Genomic DNA, 22,733 nt, shown 5'->3' on the forward strand with positions numbered 1-22,733 from the left:
CTAGTATGTAAATATTAACAATTTGTTAGCAGATTCAGAAGAATACTGTGACAGATTGACAAACTCATGTTATGTCTTTATTAGGCCTATATTCTGCAGCAGAATTTATATAACATATAATGTATTTTTAACCGAAACCGATCAAAGTCATTTTGTAATCATTTAAATGTAATGTATTATTTAAATCTGCATGTAAAAGATTTGTAATTCTGAATATTACTTGACGCATATCGGTATTTATGTATATTGCCTTCCTAAAAATAGGTATAAATGCCAATATATGTCAAGTCGATACCTAGAATTATAAATCTTGGACAGCACTAATTTAAGTAGTTATAAAATGATTCTGCTCAGTTTCTGCCACCACATTCTGTTAAATAAACAAATTTCATTATGTTGCTAGTTGTCTATCGACAAAACAGTTTGTAACAAAAAATTTTGGTAAAATCTGTTTTTGATAGATTTCGATAAATTGTTAATTTAATGGATGATAAATATTGAAGGATACTAAAAAATGTTTCTGGAAAAGGTGTTTTATCAGTTTTAAGAAAGTAGTCATTTATTGCAGTTCTACCGCATCATAATTTGCTCTTTTTATTTTTCTTTTCTTCATGAATGTATACATATTTCTTGGTAGATCGTTCCTTTGACGTATACAAATCTTAGAATCGTCGAAGTTGTCAAAACGGCCTCTTTTTAGCTAAGCTTTTCGTCATGTATATAATTTGTGTTGTTTCATATTTGCTTTAATTATTCCAACGGACAGTCTTAATTTCGTAATTCTATCTGTGCGATGGATTACAACATTTACGCTGATATTTTCTCCAAAGTTTCTCGTATCGCATATGTCCCAATTGTTTAACCGGCAGTTTTGCGATTGCGATTGCAATAAAATGAAACATACACACATACTCTTCTCTTCCAATAATATTTCATCTTGCTCTAACTATTTCAACGTCTTTCATTCTGTTGAAAGCAAATGAATCATAAAGAACTGACGATCCTTAAACTACACTCATTCGCAAAAAAAAACGGCCCATCATTTAGTACAATTTTTTAACATCTTTTAGTAACGCTAATTTAACAAATATTGCATTGAACTATTATTCATCTCAATATGATGATTTTTTGTTGAATTATCACTATTGAAAGATGTTAAGAAATTATACTAAATTTTGGCCCATTTTTTTGCGGATGAATGTAACTTTGGAAACTGAAAGTCCAAGTATAGAATGAATCTCCTCATTCATCCATCTTTTATAGGCTGATGTTATGATATCGATCGAATATATACTCCGATATATTCCGCATAAACTTTGTTTTCCAAGATGAGCGCGAATTTCGCGTACGCGCAAATCTCGAGAAATCATCTCTTCTGGTCAGCTCATTTATATACATGTTACATCTACGCGATAACTCGTTTATAAAGTAACAAGAGACATATGTCATGAATTTTCTTCAGATTTCTACGAGACTTACAATTAGTCTCAACTGTCTTAAAAATAACTGCGAGAATAATTCTAAGCAAGTCTTTGTCTCTCTTTTATTAAAGTAAAGGGAAAAAGAAGAATGTTCGCGCGTCGCATGGTTTCTTCGCTTTTTTTTCCGGCGTGATCAGAAGTGTTGCTCGATCAGAACGATTAATTGTTTAGGGTGGGAGTATAGAATCTTGTATAACGCATATTTAGATGTATAATGTATAATGTATAAAGTATGAAAAAAATGAACCAATCAAAATCCTTTATTTTGTTCTTTTTCACGAAATAAAAGATTCTAAACAAAAGATTGATTTTTCTTATGCTTTATGTGTTATGCGTTATATCAAATTTTGTGTTTCTGCCTTTAGGATCTATCCAGAACAAATAAATTTGTCTAGCTGCATAAATATATACATAAAGGAAAAATATCCAATCGTATTTCTATTGTAAAGACGCATGTAAAATGCGAGTGGATGTTTTTTATGCATACATTTATGCTATGTAAATTTGTTTGGATAGACTCTTAAGAACGAAGCACAGATCTTTCCATAATGCATAAGAGAATCGATCAATTAGAGCTTTTTTTTTTTAATGAAATGAAGGATTCTGATTGGTTGATTCTTTGATGCTGTATGTATTATGCAAAGCTCTGTGCTTCGCTGCCTTTACTTTTCTTGGCAGAAATCAATGTAAGCGTACTCGATTAACGATCAGTCTCGCGTTATGGGAGAGATCTTTGAAAAGAAACGGTTTCTTTTAAACCGAATTTCCGACGAGAGGCTAATTTTCTCAATCGCTCTATATGCTACATGATTCTCGATTTTATCTGTGGACACACTACGACTCTCTGCACGAGGTGCACATGGTATTTTATAATCGTTAGCGTATTTTACGATCACATCGATAAATGTCGTTTCTCAAAGAGCAGTTATTTACATAGTTAAGGCGCTAGCCGCTTCTTATTCCGATAATCGATTCGTAAATACTATTTGTTATAGCGCACAATTACGTTTAGTTAAGACAGAGAAAGGAGCACACATAACTCCTCTCTATCTTCTCAAGTTTTTCGTTTTTTTTTTCACGATGTTCTTAATACTATATATTTCTAATAAAGTTGGCACTATTCGAAAAGTGGAAAGCCGGTTTCATGATAGAATTGCATGGAGTGAGATCGAATCGCAGCACTTTCGTGTATTTCAAACCAAAAGGAATTTGAGAATCAATTTTTGATTGTGTGCCAAAATTATTCAATTTCATTTCGAATAAATGCCTATCATTAGCTTCGAATTAATTGACCTATTTTTTACGGGGATAACGTGTAACGCTGCGACCGTTGCAGTGTTTTTATTAAAATCTTTTAAAACACAATATTCATTATGCGAATATAATCTGTCATTCCTATAATCATACATAGAGTAGCTCGTTAATAAATAGATCGCACTAGTGAAGCGGAGGTACTCGTATGGAAGTTGGCGTTCACCCTGTATATCTGTAATTGGTCGTCGCGAAAGCAATGGATCGGTCAGTCAGACTTTTTTTTTATCGTAATTACGTTTCGTACAGTAAGACAGTGTAATTGTAATTCGGTGATAGAAAGAATAAATGCTATCAAAAAACGTACAGTTAATCATCGAATGCTTCCGTTACTTCTTGATTGCTTAATTGTGTATATTGCCGATAGGATTTGGTGTTTTTTTTTCTCTCGAAACTCGACGTTATACAATATCATACATGGCACATACAGGGTTATATACGAAGGCCATATTTTGTGTATAATAACGGCAGTATTTGGCGCAACGCAGATCAGTTATCGAGACGCCTCTTCGACACAAATGGACCTGAGAGTCTCTTTTTCCATCACTCATCCATCTCCATTCAAAATTGAATTGTCCTTCACATTAAAATTTCCCCCAACGGCAACGGATGGTTTTGAGAATAAGATTTGTTGTCTCTTTTTAAATAATGTTAAATCGTCCGGCGAAGATACCAAGTCGAACCAGCGAATCTCGATCATACATGTATAGTGAATTCTTGTCTTTCTTGCTCCTTTCTTTGCTGATATCTGCAACAAATGATTACGTTTACGTTCTTAAAAATATTTAATCAATTCTCTCTTTTTTTCTCTTACTAATTTTTAAATATCTCGTGTTTCGAAAACAATTATATAATAATGATTTTCTGAAAATACTTAAATCAATGATATATAAAATTTATTTAAAAAATTTCTTTCCTCGTCTTGAATATTTGATATTAACTACCTCGATAAGTAAAAGTTTTATTAAATTATTGTATATTTATCTTGGTATTACTATTATTACATGAAAAAGAAACATATTATTTATACACATTATATGAAAAACATCAGTATCCAAACAGTCATATATTCTTCCTCAGATTCTATTGTATAGTACAGTAATTATATAGTAGTCAATACAGTCGCCAAGATAATCTATAGACATACAAATAAGTAAATTTCCGAGGATTAGACCGATCTTAGCTGTTTAGTACTGGGCTGGGCATGCTTGTTTACGGATACTCATGCCGATACCTAGCGAGCATAGATTCGACGGCCTCAATCGGAAGTCTGCCCAAACTGCCGCCGTGACGAGTTCCGGCTGATAAACCTTGCCATTCGCGATCGCGTTCGCGATCACGATCACGGTCGCACTCCACGTCGCTCAATTCGCGACTGTCACTGAACCCGCTTGGCGGCAATAGCGTCATATCCTCTACCGAACTGTCAAACAAATCAGCGGATACATTTATCGAGTCAGAAGAAAAATTTTTCTTTAAAGCTTGTGACACCGTTGCCTAAATTAAAAAAAAATTGATAAAACGCAACTCTAATTTAATTCGATTCATAATTAAATCTCTTATTCATAAGGTAATGTTTCATATGATGATTAATTCAATCTCATTATCAAATATCTTTAATGTTCTAATGTATCTAAATTAAATAATAAATATACAGAGTAATGCATGAAATGTCATACCATTTTATTACCTTATTAAAACCATACTTCTAGAGTATTGATTTTTTTAACTGCATCAAATTCTATATTTCGTGGAAATTCTGTTAAATGGAATTACAAGTTGGACTTGGACGGAAGTGAAGGCATATACCAGTTTATGAAATACACATGTGGACAGAAACGTCTCCGGGTCTCTATCACATTCTTTGTTCTCACGAAAAACAACACAACTTTCACTTTATGCTCACATTTTAAATCAATTGTTACTCGCCATTTCACAAACTGATGTGTGTGCCTTTACCTTCATCAAATTCTAATTTGTGATGCACATCTAATAGAATTTCCTTGAAGTACAAAATTTCACACAATATAAAAAAAATCGATATTCCACCGGTTTAGTTTAATGAAATAATTAAATGATATAACATTTCATACGCCACGCTGTATGTAAATATATATACGTAGATATGGGGAAAGGTTGTACACATATACATACATACATACATACATCTTTTATACGTATAAGGATAATTTGTCGAGCATGTGAAGACTCAATTATATTTTCTAGAAAATGCTTTTATCTTCTTTTATGTAAAAGCAAGTGTAAAACATTCTCATCCTTTATCGTATAAAATATGAGGTTCTAGAATGAAGCGTAATAACGTGAAAAATCAATATATCATACAGTATATATTATAACATATATTATCAAAATATATGTATTTTCGGAGTATGTCACTTTTAATAATATCCATAAAATAAATATAAATATTTATCACTTGTAAAAAATTTCTAATTAATAAATGATTCGCGTCATTGCGCTTCTTTTTCGCGTCGATGTGAAAACGATGAGAGGCTGATATCGAATAGTCAAGACTGAGTGCTATGTGGAAACAAACAAACCTTGGCTACCTGCGAGTAGACCGGCTCGGCTGTCGGCTTCGTCGTCTCGCGAGTGAGGGCGAGCCTTCGTTGTTAGATTCCGTACTCGATTCAACACCTCGCGAAAATACATCTGTAAGGGATCACATTATTGTATGGAAGTTTATTCTCGCATACAGTCAGTTTTCTTGATAATTCATTCTCTAGATTTATTTTTATATCGATAGTCAATATACACAATGGTAAAGGTAGAAATACATAATTGTACCTCTACAAGGCTTTACTGGCACTCTATAACTAGGCCCGGCGCATTCGCCGCAAGGACTTCCGGATGTGTCGCTCCCGGAACCTTGTCGACTCGACCGCAGTTTGCTCTCGGCTTCCGCGATGCTCGGAAAGTAGCGTTGCTTGTGCCACCTTGGTGTTTTCGACCTGCGCGTCAAAGAACACCAGAAAGAGGAAGAGAAGAGGAGGAAAATGAAGGCGCAAACGGAAAACGGATCGGTTTCACGAAAAGTTAGAAGTTAAGATGCGACGGAAGAAGCCAGTTACCTTTCGAATTCCACGCTGGATCTCTCGTAATCGATAGTATTGATGTCCTCGTTCTCCAAATGACCAAAAGTCTTGAATTGCATCGTATAATCGAGCGTCGCAGTTGTGACCGAACGGTTCTCTCTTCCGGGAACACTAAACGTAGCATACGGACTTATCTCGTACATTTCTGCGAAGAGTAATACAGTATTAATGAAGCTGTATTTACGTTACGTGAATAATTCATCAATTTATGAATCGATATTCATACCAGAACCGTGATCAGCGGATTTGTGATTTTCTTGTTTCACGGGCGAACTAGTATAAACCTGATGATTACGTCTGTTGTCTCGTTCAGCCGTCGATTTGAGTTGTACGGTCGACATACAACTGGACAAGTGATGATGCTGTTGCTGATGCTGTTGTTGTGGAACCATTCCTAATCCAGCCTGTTGTTGCTGCTGTTGTCCTGGTAATATCTCGCCTAAATAATTCGCTCTGTCGAAAAATAAAAAAAAGTAAAAAAAATAATTAATAAGAACTGACGAGTGATGAGTAGTAAATAAATGAAGTGAAATAGAGTTTCAAAAATCGGGAAATATTACGCTTTACCTGCCGTTACGTTTAAGCATGACATAACCCAGGATAACCGCAGAAACGACTAAAATGATTGCGCAGATGAGCGGTACGATGACGTACAAAACTTTCTGATTAGGCACAGTCTTCTTGATATCGTCTTCCATTATTAAATCGTTAGGTGGACCGATACTGACTCCGCTTAGTGTGGTCGTGGCAAATTCCATTTGAGTCTGAGTCGAACCAGCGTCATTGTGAGCCGTTAAACGTAAACTGTACCACGATGCCGTTTTTAAATCACGAATCACAACGTTATCGGTCGCTCTGCTGGCCACCAAAATCCATGGTTCTGTATTAATTCGCCTCCGATACTCGACGGTGTAATATTGAATGGGACATCCTCCATTAGGCCAAGATAATAAATTTAACTTCACCGACGTGCCATTTGCCGAAATAATATCTCTTTCTTTAGGCGATAGGGGCGCTGGAAAATAAATTAGAGGAAGTTTAATAGCCGTCATTTTAACAAGAAAGTTTATATTAACCTTCCGATTCCCATGCTAATTTTTCTGCAAATATAAATTTCCAAGTGGGGAGACCTCAACAATGTTCTGTATAATAGCAATTATCTGTATAATAGCATTTATGATGTTAACAATTATGTTTAAGTACATAGTTACAGTAAATAGACATATTGGTATAGTATAATACAATGCCATTTATCTTTATTTACAAAAATTTTATTCACAAGTCTACAAAAAAATATCAAAATCTCCTGACAGAATTAGTTTGAGGCAGCAAGAAGCTTGAGCAAGCAGTTCGCCGCTTGAGAGTCGAAAGATTAATCGACACTTGAACTCGATTCTAAGCCAGGGCAATCGTACACATAGCTAATTTTAATTGATCATAAAATATCTTATTTACCAGTGCCCTTCGTTGTTGCACTGATTAATGGACTTGGATCACCAGTATCAACACGATTATGTGCTGTCAAGTGTGCTAAGTAGGAAGATCCACATTTTAATCCAGAAAGCACGAATTCCGTTTGCTCAGGAGACAAGGCGATTTCTTCCCATCCGCCCTGATCTCTCTTGTAGCTTAACACATATCCTGGAAAAAAGATAGTTTACTAACAGCTACATACATAATATGCAATATTATTAATTTGCTTTCTCAATACCTTGTATCGTAGCGCCGCCATTGTCAGGATGATTCCAACGGAATCTGATACTGTTTGTTGTTGTATATTGCAATTCTAACGACGGTGCTCTGGGTGGCATTACTACGACTAATGAATATGTGATGGAGTCGTCGCCGAATAAGTTACTAGCTGAACAAGTGTAATTTCCTGCGACCGATTGCTCCAATCCTGAAAGATAATCGAAAATATATCATGATAATAATTTATAGATATTAATTTTGATAATTATAGATAATTTATAGATGTTAATTTTGCATTAAAATATCTAGATTCGATATTGTGATTCTGTAAGTAGCGAGAAATAAATTAAAATATGTGATACTTACCGCGTATATTAAGGTGTCCATCGGATGTAAGCTCATAGTGCCTGCCGGTGCTGATTTGATTGTTTCTGTATGTCCAAATTGGTCGTGGCGTAGGATTTCCGACCACTAAACACGACAACGTGACCGATGATTTTACAGCTCTTCTTAACACTTGCGAGAACGACGCCACTCTAGCGGGAGCTACAGAATGAATTTGAAGTTTAAGACATGTAATGATTAAATAGATCTAAATTCTGAAATCTTGGGATATATGATTCACAAATACCTCTAGTATTCGTTGTTTGCGTAACTATAGTGGTTCGTTCTCCTTCTCCAAGACCGGTTGTTGCTGACACCCAGAATTCGTACAATTGCCTAAGAGTTTAGAAATCGGTTCATAAAATGCATTGTAAAAAAATTGCAATCATTGTAATACCTTTCCACTAGATCTCGTAATTCCATCGTAAGAGTATCTGTGGGCGATGACGGCGGTTCATGCATCGTGTGCGTGTTATGATTTTTAGAGCCAGTTTCTCTGCTATACACAGTATATTTTGAGACATTTCCATTGGGTTGCAACGGCGGCAACCAGGAAACCAATATACTTTCCGCTGTTAACGCTAATGCTTTAATGCCAGCGGGTGGGCCTGGAACTATAAAAAAGATATTAAATTGTTTATTTTATAATTTGATACAAACAGTTCTTTTTATCTGGTAAAATTTAATTAAACATCTCACCATCTTCTTCCGTCATGCAGAAGATTGGTGGACTCAATGCTCCATCACCTGCGCCTGTATAAGCCAATACCTTGATGGAATAATTTGTGTACTTATATAACGTGTGCAAATAAGTATCCATACTGGAAGTTCTTTTAACTTCACCAACCGTTGATATATCCACTGCAATAAAAAATTAATTAATATCTAGTAATGTATTATAAAGTGTCTTATAAGATTAATTTTTTGCGAACATTTATCTTTATTAGTGTTCTGAAAGCGAGTTTACTCACTGTTATCAGTAGGAACCGGCCTATAATAGACTTTGTATCCTTGAATAATTCCGCCATGCTGATGAGGTGGAGGCGCACTCCAAGATACTTTGACGCTTTGAGAAGACAATGGGACGCATGTTACTTGAGTCGGTGGTGTTTCCGGTACTACGAATGCGAATAGAAATCGAAATATATATATATTGTTGCTTTCTTTTTTCGGACATAATTTCTTATTCTTACTATACCTCCTTCTTGTGTAGTACCCACGATAGGAGCACTTGCTGGTCCGCTAGCTATGCTGTTGAAGGCTCTGATTGAAATGTCATATTTCGTAAATTTTCTTAAACCAGTTAGCTGCACCTTTGTCGTCGCCCAACCATTTACGGTTAAACTTTTACTTTGATTGACACCCGAAGTCGATGACGAATGTTCTGACCACGTCACTATGTAGCCTAGCAAATCTCCGTTGCAAGACTCTTTTGGAGGTGGCTAAAAAAAAAACGAAAAGTACGTAAATATTATACTTTTAATTTTTTCGATTTTTTTTTATAGCACTGAGACATGATTCAGCTTAATAGAGTATTAATGTTTATGTTTAATAAAAATATAGTAAATTCTTAAGTTATCTCTAAATTGGCATTACTTACTTGCCAACTGACCATGAGCTCTCCAGGTCCAGCGGATTGCACCTTGATGTTTTGCGGTGGTTCAGTAGGTGCTATTACAGATAGCAATGTTATATAATACATCAAGGTTTCAGTCATACGATCGCATTGTCATATGAGGCATTTACCTTCCTCCTGAGTCTTCGCTACGACAGGTTCCGTAGGTCCGCTCGCATCGATAGAGTTTATGGCGAATATCCTGAAGGTATAGGTGACAGCCGGATGAAGTCCACCGACCAGAGCTACCTCTTGATCATCGCCAGTGGTTTCGAAAGGAGATAAGCCTAGAATTGATATGAGTTATGGAAGGGGACCAACAGCCGCGATATCGATCGGGGTATGTGGACGAACCATTTTGAGTTGGATGTATAGAATTACCGCTACTCGAGCTTCCTGGAGTGTACGTGACATTGTGCGTTTTAACGGGATTCCAATCGTCGGTCATACCGTGGCTTAGCGAGCGGTATTGTATCACGTAATTTCTTATAGGGCTGTTTCCATCGAAGGCTCGCTTCCATAATAACCGTATTGATCGAGAACCGATCTCTATTACTTCGAGTCCGGCTGGAGGATCTGGCCTCTCTGTAAAATACAAACAAGGTTTAAAGCGTCTTTGTTACACGCCAATTGGATGTGTGTTATTAAAAAATAATTTCATACAAAATTAAACAATTTAATGATAGAAATGTGTACTTTACCTTGGACTGCTAAATAAATCAAATGTTCGCTTCTTCCATAAGCGTTATCAGCGGTACATCTGTAGACTCCGGAATCTTGCCGATCACTATTTGCGACAGATAATTGGGACTTCAGGCCGTTGTCAGTCTTTATTTGACCGATACTTAGTCTGTGATTGCTCATATCTAATCGATCACTGTTATGCATCCATTGCACCTCTATAGGATTATCACCAATCACAGTGCAATCAATAGTTACGGATTCTCCACGGCGAATTGTTACATTTTTACTCTGAAATTCGAATCTCGCCGGTTCTATAAAGATACAAATTATTATATTTTAATTTGCTGCTTATTTAGCAGGCTTATAGTAATATAATATATTTCCAAATATCATATAATTGAAACGAGATTATTGGATAAAAATAAACCGATCGGTTTTTAGAGATTTTAAGAAAAGAAATAATATAAAAATTAATAAAATATTATTTTTGTTATTAAATAAAAATAATATTTTATTATTTTTTATATTCTTTTTATATTCTACAATTATATAATTATATAATTTTTTAAATTACATAATTTTATATTATTCCTAACTATATTTTTAAATTTATATTTAAAAAAAAATATAAATCCATAAAGTATCGAATTGATTAATATATTTATTGGATTTTTTATAATGTATTGAGATTTTTGGATTTTGTATTGTTCTTCATTGTTAATTGATCTATAATTTGAACATGAATCGTATTCTTACCATGCACCGACACATATATCACTTTGCTTAATCCGGATCCGATGCCATTGTTAGCCCTACATAGATAGTAACCCTCATCCTGCGGACCGGCGGAAGCCGTCCACAAAGACCCATTAGGCAATATCGTGAGTCTACCATCCGAACCATCGACTAGCGGCTGATAGTCGTTGGACGTTCTGCCTCTGGCACGTAGCCACGTAATACGCGGCGGTGGAAAACCTTTGGCTTCGCAATGGACATTTAACGGATTGCCCAAAAGAGTCGCCACGTCTAACGGTTCGAATATCCATTGAGGAGGTACTTTTACCAAAAGTTCAGCCGTATGGTTCACCTTCGCGGCACTATTTGTGGCCACGCAGGTGTATTTGCCGCTGTGCCGCGACGACAGTTCCTTGAAGACGAGGAGGCTAAAAAACTCAGCTCCTCGCTCTTCGATCTATCCAGCAAAAATACGATCATGATAGGAATATGGATTTATACGGGATGTAGAATGTATTGCGCTATTTTTATTATGCTAATAGATACATAATTTCCGAATCAGTGACACAAGAATTCGAGATACGAAAGATATTCTCTCCTGTATATTGTAAAAATATAAAATCTCTGTTTTTTCACATACTGTTTTTTAAATTTTATCTTGAACTGAATTTCCATTTGTTTAAAGAACATTATTCACAAAGACTGAATGTCTTTCACAAGAATTTTATTTCTAAAAAAGTACGTATTTTTGTTTTCAAGAGATGAAACTTTCGAAGAAAAATAGGTACGAAAAGATTAAAAATTAGTTTTTATAGATAAAATATGTGCATAGTTCTAAAATGAAGTTGCAGTTTGCATTACTTTTTTATTTTTCGTCGTCAGAGACACAGAAAATAAAGAGAAAAGAGAAATTAAAGAGTGTAGAGAAAAAAATATCGAACATTTTTCGTATAGAGCTGAACTTCATAAAGTGAGATAATGCTTACGCGAAGGGAAGAAGGTAGTGGCTCGCCATCTTTCAACCAGGAAATGTAGATTGGAAGATCGCCCGACGTTACGCTACAAGTCACTTGAGCACGACTGCCTTCTTGTGAATTTGCGGGAAAGCTGAAGGGACTCATTACTGGAGGACCTGTAAAATACGCACAAAACGGAAGAGTTATGTTATGTGTTGTTATATTATACTATTACATCCAAACTCCGAGATTCCTTTTTGTTTTGGGAGATATGGCAAAGTTAAGTGGGGCATGAAAAGACGTCATAGATATTCTCTTGCAGGTCAGTGTTCTGAGACGCGTGGTACGAACACAAGTCTTCAGATGTAGGTCAATGTTCTAAAAGGACATCTTCTGTAAGAAGGACACCCTTTATGAGTAGTATACTCGTCGATCTTTTATCTTTTAAATAAAGAAACTTAATTAGTATTTAAAAGTAAAATCTTATATGATTTTAAATAATGGAGAATTGAAAGAGAAATTTCTTTATAAATAATAAATTCTTAATAAATAAAAAAAATTATTATTTACGCATTGTACAAATTTTGCAAATAATTTTTTCGAAAACATAATAATAATGATAACGTAATTTTGAATTGAATGCATGTATACGCGTATGGATGATTCGTGTATGTTATATTCGTGCAAAGGATATCAATTAGAATTTTGTTTTGAGAGTGTTCTAATCTAACTTCTAGTTACAATTTTATTAGGTATATAATACAAAAATCTATTAAACATTAACCCAATTAGTTCTACATTAAAAAATGTATTAAATTTTAATAAATATTTATTTGAATGGTATCAACTAAATATTGCTAATATATATTTATTTGATATAAGAACTATTAATTTGATTTAATTATTATTTCTTTTTATTAAATAAATATGTAGTTATTGTAAGTAAATATTTCGTTAACATTATTTAAAAAAATACGTATTAAGATTTAGTAAATTTTTTTCAGTGTACTTGTTATGCTTTCACTTACTATTAACAGTTAGTAATATATCTCTGTTGGCGGTCTCCCCAGAACTTGCTCGAACTATACATGTGTAAGTCCCGGCATCATTCGGATCTACCGTGAGGATTGTAAGGTGGCCTTCGCTGTCGACCCGCTGCCTGATGTCAAAGGGCAATTCGGCACCACCTCGGGTCCATCCTACCGATGTGATCGGATATCCTGAGTAAGGACACGCTATTGTAATGTCGACACCGGCGATGGCGCGAACCGGGCCGATCGATCGGATGTACGGTGGTCCTAAAAGTGGTTTCTTATTATAAGATGGTCCCGATTTGAACTCTCTTCCACAATCTAAATCAATTGTTGCGTTTATTCGAGATTCCATTTAAAGTTTCTACAGTATTGTTTTCTTCAATAGTTTTTGCTATTTAATTCTGTATATAACTTTAATAGATCTGTTTAGCACACTTGCGATCATATATGCGATTTAAATATATAGAAATACAGATTTAGCCGAGTTTATTCGTAAGAAGTGTCTTATTTAAAAATTATTTCACATTCTATAATAATAGGTGATTATATTTATATGTATTATATGAAATTATTATCTGCATGTCGTACCGTAAATATTCAATCTAGCTTTATGTTCGACGGTCGCTAGAGTGTTGGACGCCACACATGCGTACAAGCCACCATCCTCGGCTCCCGCCGATGAAATGTTTAAGTGACTGATCACGTCACCCGATTGATCCACATATTGGCCTATCGCGTATCTACGTGCATAGTTCCTGATTAGAAGGTAGAGCGATATAACGCTAATATATCAGAACATAGGTACGATCTACCTGTGCCCAGTCGCAATCTGGCTTAATGGTTCACCATCGAGTAGCCACGTAAAGGATGGTGTCGGTGAACCGGTAGCAGAACATCGCAGAGATACCGGTGGGCCTGGTCGTAATGCCTGCTCGATAAACGTGTATTGCAGTTCCGGAACCGTATCTAAAAATAGTTTCCAAATATCCATTTTTTTAAACGAGAATAAACCAGTTTTTTAAATTTATATGTAAGAGGGAAAGCTATAAACTAGTGATGTAATAATAGATAGAATCGGTCAAATAAAAGTACAGTATAACAGATATTAAAAATATGAGATATGGCGTATGAGATGCGCTCGTTCACCTCCGAGTTTGAGTTCGGCAGTGGCCTGAGCATTTTCCTTGTCGCTCCTCACCAAACATTGATACATCCCTTTGTCTCTGCGACCAACAGAGCCTATTACGAGCACCAAGGGAGCCAACAATCTGATCCTTGTATCCTGCGCGGTCAATACTGGCACACCATCATGTAGCCACTCAACGCTCTCAACCGGATATCCTTCGACCGTGCAGTTCATCGTAGCGGTCTCGCCGGAATTAATAACCTGCGAATGATGACAAGCGAATCCATTTGAATCTCGCAGTCGGACCAATTCGCGTTTATCTGCACGATTTTTAAGTGTGCAATAAAAACTAATGCCCTCGAGAGACTAGCTTTTGTTAAGTTAATAATGCATATTTTTATATTTGACATTTTTGATAAATTAATGGCTTAATTATCATTTAATAATTGTTTTATTAAATATTAATTTTATATAATTTGGAGAAAAAAAAGAGAGAAAGAAAATTACTAATTAATCAGTAGACGCAATTATCATAAATATAATTAGCCCAATATTCGTATTTATAGTTTAATCCAGTTTTTCATTATATTAATAAAAATAGAATATTATATGAATATTATATGGGAAGTGGATTAAATTCTTGATTCATATTATTTCCTAGTATAATATAGGATAAATAACTTTTACTAAACAACTATATATAATATATATATATATATATATATATATATATATATATATATATACAAACTCAACAATTTTTTAAAGTATAAAAGTTTCCCTTTTTTATCACATCGTTGATTCTTGAATTTAAAAAAAAACCCTTTGTATATAACGAATTTCTATCTTCATATTGTTATGCTCTTTTAGCTAGTCTGCTAATATAAAATGATTTAAGAAGAAAATCATCCTTCTGCAGAAATCAGACTCGTACTTGCACACGCGGCTGAATCCGAGCGTTTAACTTTGATGTGACTGACAAGTGCGTCTCCGCTCGTTGCTCGCCAAGCTGATTGCTAGCCCGACAAACATATCTTCCTGCATCCTGTGCATCTACGCGACGAATTTGCATCAAATCTCCCCAAAGCTGGATACGGCCGAACGATTCGACCGGTATCGAATGGCCTGCAATAATATTTGAGTGTATCTATCTTATATAATCATGCAGAGTTATTTGCATGACATGTTTAGCGCTAGATTAGATTCTCGTTGAATGTTACACCGTATACACAAAAGAAAAAGAGAAATTCTCGACAACTTTTTTGATAAAATAAATAGATCTCTTTTTCTTCTACAACTACTTTGATAACACCTTTCAAGAGTACACCTATTAAAGAGTACGCCTATTAAACACTTTTCTTGTTCTTCTTAATGATATTCATTGTACAATATTGATTTAAATATAAGTATTCAGTATTTACCAGAGTTGAGAAGTAACGCGTTACTTGTAACGCCATTATATTGTTACTTTTTTTTTATAACGATCATTACTTTTTTTATTTGTAACGATAACATTGTTACATTTTTATAGCAATGATAACGAAGTTGTTACTTTTATTGTTATTGAAATTATTATCTATTATTTAATATAAAGAAAGAAAAGTTTGTACATATATAAACTAATTTACATTTTTAAGTTTTAATATTTTTGTTGTTACAATGATATTGACTATTAAATAATATAATTTTTTTATATCTAATATCTTAGTTTAACATTACGAAAAAATAACGAAAAAAGATAATAAATTGTTAAGAAATAACGGTAACATTTTACTTTTTAAAATTAGTAAGGAGTAACGGTATGTGTAGTGTAACGAGCTATTAGGTGTTGGAATTAATTCGTAGCGTTTTTTAATGAAAGAATGTTATTTATTTCACATGAGCATTAAAAAATACATTAATGAAAGTACTTCCCATCTCTTGTAAAACGCTACGAATTAATTCCAACACCTAATACTTTTACAAAATGTACGTCTGCCTAGCTGGCCTCCAATTAAAAAAAATCTTTGTTCCATAAGGGAAGTCCCTTAAGGGTTGCAGCGTAAAAATCGAAATTACTTGGAAATGGTAGCGCATAAATCGAAGATATATTTTGCATAGTTAGCGTAATTTTGTAATTTTAAACGACTTAGGGATGAATATGACTGTTTGCTCCAAGAGGGAAGTGATAAGGGATGCAGCGCAAAAATTGAAATTATGCACAGAAAAAAAATGAATTCCTGATTCATGTACATTTTTATTCTTGAATGTAAATTCTATTTACTTTCATTTAAGTATAAAATATTTTCTTTAATTATAAATGTTCACTGGCATCAATAATAAATAGATTTATGCAAAGTATACTTTATTCTAAAAATTGTATTCTTTGTTTCTAAAATCATTATATGATTCTAACAAACTTAATCACATTATTTATTCTTGGATTAAGAATTTTAAATTTGAATATTCGGCAGGCAGTAACAGTGTGTATAAGAGCCCCTCAGTAATATCAAGATGACGAAAGTGCATGGATGTAATGAATGACGGGGTTTTGTGAGTGAACTGTTGCATTCGTGGAACATATCTTTAAATGTGGTTCAGTCTTTAAGGGTGGATGAAATATTCAGTTCGTCCTAATGTTTCTGTCAATTGCAAATGTGCGAATAACCGGCCGACTTTGTTACTGCGACGTGACGAAGAGATGTCTATACACGCGGGCGGATTTTCCGCAGATTCACGGATCTGCTATCCACAGTTAAATGGGTGAGATGAGCAATGAATCCGTCACGGTGGATCCGCCTGTATATGTAGCCAGCATTCTCTACCATTATGACGAGGTTGACCTGGGTCTGTTTGCATCCTTATTTGCAATACGGCTAACGGAGATTGGTAGAACGATCTCAGCATTTCACTTGTCTTTGAGCTACATTAGTAGAGGGTATAATCCAAATTTGATTCAGTTTTTCCTTGGGAGCTTATACCCCGTGCATATTAAGAGGCATGCTCTATAAATGTGGCACTTCATTTACTAAGCTATCGCCACTTGCTACAACATTGGTTTCTGTCATCTTGATGTTACTAAAAATTACTAGGGGATTTGAAATAAGTTAACAAAAGGTATCATTAAAGAAAAAATAAATATGCTGATATAAGTATATTTAATGTTGAACGAGAGCAACTTTTTTTTATTGAAATAAAATTTGTTTTGAACTAAGAATAAAATTTATTTTATTTTACGAACAATTTATTGTTAAATTGTTTATTCTTGGCGCTATTTTAACCATAAAATATTCTTGGATTAAAGCATTTATGCATTTCTTTAAGAATTCATTTTTTTGTATGTGTGAATATGAAAGCGCATAAATAATGCATAAATCCTGTGTATTTGATTTTCCAAATCGGTTGTTATTAACACGTGAGGAGGGGAGGGAGGGGGGCTGCCTCAGCAAAAAAAAATTTTTTTAGCTAAACGAAAATGAGCGAAAAATTTTTTTGCGAATTTTGAGAGCGCATAAATAATGCATTATTATATAAATTATTCATTAAGATTTGATTAAAGTAGGGGGGGGGGCAGCTAGGCAGACATAAATATATTGTAACGATAATGATGTACGGTAACGCGTTTTTTTTTTTATGAAAATAACGTTCCCAAATCTGGTATCCATGCTATCGATGTTTGAATACTGCTGGTAGTTTGTTCGGCGCTACGTTAACATAGCTTATTCGGTAAACATTCCCCTAATTAAACCAACCATTAACATCGCGATACCAGGTAAATTGCGGTGGCGGGCTTCCTTGTGCTGAGCATGTGAGGTGAACGTCGGAGCCGCTTTCGGCGGAAATAGCGATTTCAGATCGTTGCATCAATCGCGGTGGCGAAGAACCGGTTGGTTCTACAAATAAAAAAATGGAGATAATAAATCTAAAGGAGATGAATGAGTGGCAAGGAATAATCTTCCTAGCCATTCTATTATATAGCGAAATCCGCGGAGGTAGATTAAATTTTAATCCGGATCTTGATTTTATATTTATCTCTCAAAAGGGGTTTATCCGGTTCTAGCGGTTACCCGTGACTGTTAAAGTGGCGGGCTCGCTTTTTCTTCGTTCGCTCGTCAAGGCATGCAGGGTTAAACACGAATATGTCGCTCTGCCGTCTTCTGGTCTGGCGGCCCTAATATGAAGGTCACCCTGCGAAGTAACTACGAATCTTCCGCCTGTGAACAAAATCAGGGCACATGTACATAGGTTGATTTAATATATAGCATGTCTCAGCGGATCTCGCGCTTTCTGTCAACTGCAGATTTTTTAACAAACTTAGTAACAAACTTACCGAGTTTTCTTATATCAACATTTTATTAAAAATTTGTTTTGGTATATATTTTTTAAATAAACGTATTAAGTACATAAAAAATATTCTTTTACAAAATATTCTTTTACATTGAAATTTAAATTAAAAAATATGGTTTGTTATACAAAACATATTTATCAAAGTTTATAAGGGAGAATGGGTGAACTGCGAAACTTAATAGAAAAGTTAAATGAAGCCGATGTTTATTTATCAATTAATAGAAGTCTTTATTCAAAAGATACTTTAATTATTTTTTGGTTTTAAACTACAATAATTAAATTTCTATATTATCAATACAAACTATAATTTTAAACAAAAAACTGAAGAAAGAAAATTTTGCCGTGCGAAATTACCTGTCGTCACGTGAGGTAATACCGAATTGGTTTTGTTTTTATAGTTTATATTAATATTAATAATATATATAATAAATAATTATTAGTTTAAAGTCAATATTCTTTGAATAAAGATTTCTACTTAGTAAATATTCGATAGTTTTTTGCCTTAGATATTTGCAATTCTTCCTTACAGCAAAATCATCAAAAATATATGATGATTTAATTTAACTTAAACTACATATGCATTTACGTGTTTTAATTAGTATGGCACTAAACATATATTGGACTACTACTGGATGCATGAAAGCTGTTACCATTACTTTGATGTGTTGCAATAGTATTGTAAGTTTACTCCATTCGCAATTTTCCTACTCCTTTTTATAATAATCAACTGATTTTTGAATTTGAAACAATCATGATTTTTATATTATTAAATTTTTATATTATTAGATTTTTATATTATTAAATTTCCGATTTTACTTACGTTTCAGATAAAATACGATTTCTGTAGGACGCAATACTATCTATATGTATAAATATATTAAAACCGCAAAAAAAATTAGTATGCAATTTTAAAGACATTTCACCTGAATAAAAATTTTCCCTCTCATCACTATCGTTGTGAATGAAGAAATGCTTCTCTCGACTTCGCGATTTATTCCACTTCCTTCTACAACGCGGCAGACTGAGCGGAAATACTATTCGACTTCTCAGAATTCAGAAGCTGGGAAATATCAATAATAAATCCCTGAACGTGCACGCGGTTCTTGCAATATTTTCTCTCGTATTTCAAGTCTGTAGGAGCAAAGGGTTATGCAAAATCCTCAGCATCTGTCGATGAAACCTCTTCGGATCACGGATGGGTGTACCATCAGGCGTGAAATTTTCAATTTGGCTCAACCATCGGACAGCCATCGAGCAACTCGGTCTACCGACTTGCTAAAACTGTCTGACTATCTCGGATTGACCTGCCAGAAATCTTTTTTTCATCACGCGCGAAACATTACGGATTTCGCGCGTTGTTATCCCTTGCAGAGAATAATTAATATTGAAGGAATATCTCTCTCTCTCTCTCTCTCTCTCTCTCTCTCTCTCTCTCTCTCTTCGCTCAAGATAGACACTTCCTGTTACATTGTTATTTTCCGACATATTGCCCGAAGAATAAAAAACTGAATCACTACGAATGTATATCCTTTCATTTTAGTTATTTCATCTTTATTATTTTTATAACTCTGTTATTTTTCACTGATTATTTTAAGATCTCTATGAAAGAACTCTATAAAACAGTTTCATTTTCTAAATTCAAATGAGAATGTTTAAATACAAAATATCAAACATTTATTTTAATTATCTCTAGAATTATTTTATTAATATTGATGAGAAATTCTCTTTTATTCCGAATAATATAATTCTAACGATCATATGTCCCCGGATCTGCGCAAGATGCATTCATCACGAACAGGATTCCGAGTGGTTCTCCTTCCTACGATGTCTAACAAGAACTATTGTCGCAGATTCGATATCGTTATAGTGTGTGCGTGTGAGTCAATGATAGAAACGTCATGCTCTTCCCGCAACGTACAACCGGAATTTCATGTCGTTGAATCAGGGTGTGATATCCGCGACGTTACAACATGATAGTTATTATGAAGATCAATATACGCGTGTAATGTCTTAACTATTTTTTAAAATAAAAGTTATATTTTCTCTCATTTTTCATTAGAATCAGATATTCTTTATAAATTTTTTTTCCAATACGAAAATGAGTGCTTAACAAATATTTGAGCTTAAGAATGCTATTTTTTGAGAATAAATAGATCATATATGCTAAATGTTAATTCCGCTCCAGTTCATTGAATGACATCAATGAATTCCGTTACAACATGAGAAGAAGAAAAAAATCAAAATTTCTTCCAATAACGACAGAAGATGGTCTCTCTCTCTCTATCTCGATTATTGTGTCAATTCGAGAGCGCTTACATACTCTTGACGTTCCTCTCTATCTTTACTGATATTGGCGCGACGTCGTCGATTGACGACGTCGCGTCGTCTTCGGATGCGATATGGACCGTTCTTGCTACGGCGACGGCGTGCGTCCGCATCTCATGCGTGCTACGATACACTCACATCGACATGTGTATATATATATATATATATATATATATATATATATCACATCGGGAGAGATACGTAACCGCCCCGTACTCTCCCCTGATGTACAGATGCTGCTTTCGTATATATGCGGACGACGCAATGTTAGCCGCCTAGTTACGAAACAAACGTATCAAGCCCCGACATGACGCGATGCTTCCCATGATATTCCAATGGCACACGCGTACGTACAGTTACGCGCACACCGGTGCCGGTTACGTGCAACCGAGCGGTATAAATATGTATGGGACATGAATGCTTGAGCGTGTACAGGACGATCTAAACCACCAAGTTAGCGCATGTACGTGTGTAGCCGCAGTGGTACATGTACAGGTATATATATATATATATATATATATATATATGTATATATATATGTGTGTGTGTGTGTGTGTGTGTGTGTGTGTCAGTTGTGTGGGTATACGAATCTGTGAGCTCGTGCGCGTTACCGGATGTTCATCCGAGAGATCAAGCATTTTGTACTCTCTCCCTCTCTATCTGTATGCCACTTGCTTCGCTAGTGGTCATAATTACGTTAATTTAATCCTTTTCGAGCCGTGCCCTTTTCTTGTGAAATTTATCGTAATTCATGAAAATTGTAATAATCCCTTAAATAAAGCGACTCTATGATTAAAAATTACTATGTATGAGGGATTATGATAAGCGATGAGGAGTGAATTGCGCTTCGGATATATCTCTCTACCTCTTCATTTATATGCGAATATGTGCATTTCCTATCACATTCTTTTTTATTCGCTTTAACCACAACGGACGCATTAACACGTCCGTATTTATATACAGAAAAATATATTGTATGTAAATAATAATTACAGGTTGTTTAGTTGTTTCAAGTATTTTATAAGTTCATATACGTACATTCGCAAATCTATATTATGTGTTCATTACAAGTATTAAATTTATTCAAAATATATTTTGAATCCTAATAATTTAATACTCCAATATTGTGTGTCAAAATTGTCAAAATTAAGATTGCTTATATTAAATTCGATTTGCTTATATAAAGTCGCTTCTTCAATAAAATTTTATAATATTCTTTAAAAGAAAATTAATTCTTCGTTTTGAGTACTACATAATAATGATAATTTTTTTAAAATTTGTAATAAGCATGTATTAAGATTATTACCAAGAATAAATTCTTTTAAAAATAATTGTTACTTAAAAAAAAATAAATAAATTGAGTAATCATTTCTCTTAGCAATAGAATGATATTTTCTATGCGTATTCGTAAACTGATTTCAACACGTAAATGCATCTTTGTACATATCGATAGAAAATTGATGAATCAGCGTAGAATTAGTTCGAATTTGTTTCGACCATAATGTTTAAAGTGTGAAATTAATTATGGATACGTGATATACGTGGTGTGTTGTCGATGTTCAAACACGTATGATTCTCGAAAAGATTTAACGTCGACACGCTCTATCTTGGATTATAATAGCAAATGATATATCTCAACGCTCACTTACTCACCAGTATCTGTGTTTCCAGGTAAGAGAATAGCGTCGTCACGGAACCAGGAGGTTACAGTGAGGTGTTCCTTAACATCTTCCCGAGCTGTACAGGACAACACTGCGTTGCATCCTTCCATGACGGGTTGTCTGTTTACCCTGACATCGTATCCGGGTACCGTCAATACTGTAAGTAATACAAATTGTTACAAAACATTCAATTCTAGGATTAATTACTACAAGAAATTTATGCGAAATATTTCCCAAAGTTTCTGGAAAACTAATTTTCATAATCATAAAAATAATCAAGAATAGAG

General features: G+C 34.4%; 1 protein-coding gene across 6 annotated transcripts in view; it reads right to left on the reverse strand.

The window, feature by feature from the left end:
* Positions 1-558: 558 nt before the first annotated feature.
* Dscam3 (Down syndrome cell adhesion molecule 3) overlaps positions 559-22,733 on the reverse strand; it is a 118,752-nt gene continuing 96,577 nt past the window's right edge. For 2 of the 6 annotated variants that reach the window (XM_011067257.2, XM_087403923.1), the window contains 29 exons: positions 22,439-22,603; positions 18,181-18,327; positions 17,866-18,006; positions 15,069-15,259; positions 14,155-14,395; positions 13,821-13,974; positions 13,597-13,748; positions 13,003-13,272; positions 12,005-12,150; positions 11,040-11,475; positions 10,301-10,594; positions 9,954-10,184; positions 9,731-9,886; positions 9,585-9,655; positions 9,183-9,426; positions 8,956-9,102; positions 8,684-8,845; positions 8,382-8,598; positions 8,232-8,320; positions 7,967-8,146; positions 7,620-7,808; positions 7,364-7,549; positions 6,476-6,923; positions 6,135-6,361; positions 5,885-6,053; positions 5,601-5,764; positions 5,363-5,465; positions 4,027-4,215; positions 559-3,540 (listed from right to left, as the gene is read on the reverse strand). In XM_011067257.2, coding sequence (XP_011065559.1) covers positions 3,489-3,540; positions 4,027-4,215; positions 5,363-5,465; positions 5,601-5,764; positions 5,885-6,053; positions 6,135-6,361; positions 6,476-6,923; positions 7,364-7,549; positions 7,620-7,808; positions 7,967-8,146; positions 8,232-8,320; positions 8,382-8,598; positions 8,684-8,845; positions 8,956-9,102; positions 9,183-9,426; positions 9,585-9,655; positions 9,731-9,886; positions 9,954-10,184; positions 10,301-10,594; positions 11,040-11,475; positions 12,005-12,150; positions 13,003-13,272; positions 13,597-13,748; positions 13,821-13,974; positions 14,155-14,395; positions 15,069-15,259; positions 17,866-18,006; positions 18,181-18,327; positions 22,439-22,603 — 5,561 coding nt within the window. In that variant the 3' untranslated portion in view covers positions 559-3,488. Of the gene's footprint in view, positions 3,541-4,021; positions 4,216-5,353; positions 5,466-5,600; positions 5,765-5,884; positions 6,054-6,134; positions 6,362-6,475; positions 6,924-7,363; positions 7,550-7,619; positions 7,809-7,966; positions 8,147-8,231; positions 8,321-8,381; positions 8,599-8,683; positions 8,846-8,955; positions 9,103-9,182; positions 9,427-9,584; positions 9,656-9,730; positions 9,887-9,953; positions 10,185-10,300; positions 10,595-11,039; positions 11,476-12,004; positions 12,151-13,002; positions 13,273-13,596; positions 13,749-13,820; positions 13,975-14,154; positions 14,396-15,068; positions 15,260-17,865; positions 18,007-18,180; positions 18,328-22,438; positions 22,604-22,733 lie in introns of those variants that run through there. The other 4 variants (XM_011067265.2, XM_011067275.2, XM_011067294.2 and 1 more) reach the window with 4 other exon arrangements.

Source organism: Acromyrmex echinatior, chromosome 3 (assembly GCF_024713525.1).
Source record: "Acromyrmex echinatior isolate Ae372 chromosome 3, ASM2471352v2, whole genome shotgun sequence".
Lineage (NCBI taxonomy): Eukaryota > Metazoa > Arthropoda > Insecta > Hymenoptera > Formicidae > Acromyrmex > Acromyrmex echinatior.